The sequence below is a fragment of the Thalassophryne amazonica genome, chromosome 17 (genome assembly GCF_902500255.1).
Source record: "Thalassophryne amazonica chromosome 17, fThaAma1.1, whole genome shotgun sequence".
Classification (NCBI taxonomy): Eukaryota; Metazoa; Chordata; class Actinopteri; order Batrachoidiformes; family Batrachoididae; genus Thalassophryne; species Thalassophryne amazonica.
The window spans coordinates 28,784,832-28,789,334 of NC_047119.1; the positions used below are offsets into that span (position 1 = coordinate 28,784,832).

Sequence of the window (4,503 nt, forward strand, 5' to 3'; positions counted from 1 at the left end):
ACTTCTCCATCAGCACTCTTAGAGCAAGCACTGCATTAATATTATTGCTATTATCTACCTAAAAAAGAAAAATCACAGATTCAGTGTTTCTTGTGTCACACTCTGAAAACTGTGACTAACATGATGAGTGACGTATGTGTTTATGGTTGATGGTTGGATGAAGATGAGGCAAAATTTCACCTGGAAAAAGTGTAAATAGTACACAACTGCATGCCAAGTTCATTAAAAAAAAGATTAAAACTTGCATCCGTACATGAAACCATGTCAAATTTATGTACTTTACTGTACTCGTGTCACTGTGGAAGGAGAGACAAACACCAGCAAGTTCAGAAACACAGTTTTAATGACTCACTCGGATAGAGGTCAAAGGTCGGTACATAAGTCTGTGAGGGGATTAGCAAGCAAGAGGTCAGGGAGGCAGAGAACGGTCCAAAAACACAAGAAACGATCACAAGCAAAGTGTCCAAAACAGCAGGCAAAATGTAAACAATCACAGGAAAACAAAGTTTGGCAACAAAAAGCCATACACTGAAAATGAGAGCGAGAAAGAGGGTAAAAGCACACAACACTTAGACAGCAGATGGGAGGAACAGAGGGGTATAAATACACACTGAGGTAATCACACACATGAGACACAGTTGAGGTAAACTCTAATTGACAACAGTTGGGTAGAGACACAGGAAGAAAGTTAACAAAATACACAAGGAAACCATGACCACCAAAATAAAACAGGAACAATTAACTACAATAAATACAGAAACAAAACCATGATAAATAAACACAGGAATGAAACACAGAATAAAACCAGACTACAATAACTCAGGAACTAAAGTGCAGAACATTTAAATGAACACCAAAGACATGGAACAAAGACAGCACACAGAGATGAAAACCCACAGGGACCCCAAACAATATCAACACTAGGAACAGTCACAAGGGGGAGCCAAAAGACAAGGATAGACATAGACAGGGATCGACACTCTGGGTGTGGACCAACAGTTAGTTTTTTTTTTCTCATTAACCTTATGGTTTGAGTTTATCAACTGGTGTGTTTCAATGTTGTATTGTTTAAGTTCAAGCTGTTCTTATTTGTACATTTTTTTGTAGTTGCATATTTTATGTATTTTTTTAATTGATTTTGTTTTGCATTTTATGCATTCTTTTAACTAGATTTTTAATTTTTTTTGCATCTTTTATGTATCCTTTTCTTCTCAGATTTATTTTAATTTTTGCCTGTATCTAGGATTTTTGTTTTTATATTGCATGTTTTTCATGTATCCCTTTCAATTTTTTTTTAAGGTTTTTGCATGTATGTACACATTTTACTTGATTTTATTTTTAGTTTAACTTTATTGCACTATTATTCCCTGTTGTTAAACACTTCATAAAATTTTTTGGAAAGTTCTAAATGCAGGAAATTTGTTGTGTTATTGCTATTGTTTTAACATAACTGATGAAAACTACAGTTGCAAAGATTGATGAGACACTTCTCCTACCTAACATTTCAAGCAATAATTTCAGTTGTTCATAATTAAAATTGAATTTCTTCTTCTTCTTCTTCTTCTTCTTCTTCTTATTATTATTATTATTATTATTATCATTATTATGTTATTATTCAATAATTACACTGACAAAGTGGCCACATTTGAATTTTCTGGAGGCCATTAAAAGAAATCAAACCCACTAATTATATGAAAGCATATATCGGTTTTCACTCCAAATTAAAAGATTTTCTGTAATCCTTGAGACTATAGTGTCCTCTTGTGGAGGCTGTAGAACATGAATTAATAATACTGAAAATTACTTTTGAGTTTCTGAATTTGACTGGACATACATTGTCATAAGTTTCTTTAGAATCCATTCCAAAGTTTTCTTGGACAGAGTTTAGAGAAATTTAATAATATTCTTTTAATATTTTTGCCTTTAAAGTATCTATTTTTAGATTTCAGTGTGGGCTATAAAGACATTCAGCATCTGACTGCAATGTTAATTTAAAATCAGTGTAAAGGGTTTTTTTATTTGTAGGATTCTGCATCACAATGAAACGCTGTGTAGAATATAAGTAGACTTCACGGACTGTCCACAGTCGGTACTGGAGAGAGAAAGAGAGGAGGGCCGAGCGGGGCTCTGCCCTCAGAACCAAACCACAAGATCAACAAGGGCAAAGCTGTTTGTTCTTTGCCTCCATCAACAACCTGTTCTCCTTTAATGAGAGAATCACCTCTGGATACCTCGAGGCGTTCACAGGTGTCCCATACTAAGGAGGCGTCACATTTCATCTGATCACTCTGTGGATCTAAACCGGCTCAAATTTAGCGATGATCGTTTCATTATTCTCCAGCTCTCTGAGTGTCCTGCTGCTGACGTTGACTGCTCTGAGTGCAGGCAGTCCCATCAGGTCTCCTGAGAGCCAGCACACGGCATCGGCCCCCGGGGATATCGGTGATAATCCGCCACTTGGTGTTCAGGATTTTCTGAGCCAGTTTCTGTCCACACTGAATCTGACAGATCTGAGGCCCCAGCCCAGGCCCGCGGCCACCTCACCGGACCCACCAGAGTACATGCTGGAGCTGTACAACCAGTTTGCCAGGGACTACACTGCCGTCACTTCAGCCAGCATCATCCGCAGTTTCAAGAACCAAGGTACAAAATGTATATTCCCCACTTCAAAACATTAAGCAACATCTTGCAATGAAATTTTTAAACTTTTTTTTGCAAATCTTTTGAAGCATGTTTTGGTTTTTGAGACAGTGTGATTTTTCAGTGAAAATATGATCTAAAGCATACCTATACAACTGAAACATGTCAACATGTATATTTATATTTTATAAATTGTGTAACTCAGCCTTGTGACACTGCTTAAGGAAGACGGTCTTTTCTACATGCTTCAAAAGATCATTAACTCATAGTTCAGCAAATACAAAAAACTGCAATTTGAGATATTAAAACTCAATTTTTTTGACATTTTAATTTCAGATTCTTCCCCTTACAGTGTAACAGTCCGGGGTGTCAAGATCCACCCTTTACTCTTCAACATCTCCACCCCCCACCATGAACACATAACAGTTGCTGAGCTTCGCCTTTTCACTCTGGTCCAGAAGGCCCAAAGACCAAATACTGGTCTCAACTGCAAGGTGACCGTCTACAAAATACGAGAGGATGTGGTGGACCAAAGAGGTGGGCAAAGAAGGGAGAAGGAGGGATAAAGAGGAAGTGGTGGAGATGAAGGACTTGGAGAAAGTGGTGACAAAGCACATTCATGCCAGGGATAACTCCTGGGTGTCATTTGACCTGACGCATGTCGTTACACTCTGGCAGAAATCGCCGACCACAAGTCACAGACTGGAGGTTCATATTGCAAATTCTGGGTCAGAGGATGGGGTCACAGCAGAGGACGTAGACCTGATTGGTATCGTCAGAAGGTCGGAGGAAAGCCACAACGCAGTGATGATTGTATTCTCGGATGATCAGAGCAGGGAACACAAACAGGATAAGCAGGAGCTCAGTCACATGATCGGGCATGAGAGTGACCTTTATGGAAGCATGGGGCGGAATCAGCCCGCTCTGATGGGGCGTGCTAATCTCCACAGCGACCATGCAAAACACGATGACCTGCAGTCCAACATTATCTATGAGACGCCACCCCGAATCCGTCGCAATGCCAAAAGCGAGCCGTGCAAGAGGACGTCGCTCTTTGTGAATTTTAAAGACATCGGCTGGGACTCGTGGATCATCCAGCCGGAGGGCTACGAGGCATACAGGTGTAAAGGCGTGTGCAACCCACCTATGACCTCTGAGGTCTCACCTACCAAACACGCCATAGTCCAGACTCTGCTAAGCGTAAAGAATCCGGAGGGAGCGTCACGTGCCTGCTGCGTGCCCACAAAGCTGGAGCCTATCTCACTCCTTTACTATGACAGTGAGGTTGTCACTTTCAACCACAAGTACGAGGGGATGGTGGTGGCAGAGTGTGGATGCAGATAGTCCTGAAACGGATCTTATAGCACGCAGCAGCAGACTGTGCACTGAGGGACACTGAAAAATAACTTAGACTTAAGCAGTATTATGCAATACTCTCTCTCTCTCTCTCTCTCTCTCTCTTTCTATCTACCTATCTATCTCCAAATCAGAAAACCTTGGTACAACATGGAAAATGGATAAAACCAAACTAAGACAAGAAAAAAAGAAGAGACAAAAAACAAACAAACCCTGCAGTGAGTCTTACATTTGCTTTGACTTTTATTTCATTGCAGACGGCAGGAACCCAAGATATTTCTTGGTTTGTGTGTTCAGCTTCATTTAATTTGTTAATATACATCCATTCCTGCATTTCAGGCCTGCGCCACATTCCAAAAAACGTTGGGATGCTAAAGCACGTATCACTTTGTAAATGGACTGCATTTATATAGCGCTTTTCCATCTGCATCAGACGCTCAAAGTGCTTTACAATTATGCCTCACATTCACCCATTCACACAAACACAGTGATGTCAGGGAGCTCCCG

General features: G+C 40.2%; 1 protein-coding gene across 1 annotated transcript; it reads left to right on the forward strand.

The window, feature by feature from the left end:
* The first annotated feature begins 2,141 nt into the window (after positions 1-2,141).
* LOC117529466 (bone morphogenetic protein 10-like) lies at positions 2,142-4,197 on the forward strand. The gene is given in 3 exon segments (XM_034192262.1): positions 2,142-2,643; positions 2,977-3,163; positions 3,165-4,197. Coding segments are annotated over 3 exon segments (1,332 nt in total). The 5' UTR covers positions 2,142-2,318; the 3' UTR covers positions 3,985-4,197.
* Positions 4,198-4,503: the final 306 nt, after the last annotated feature.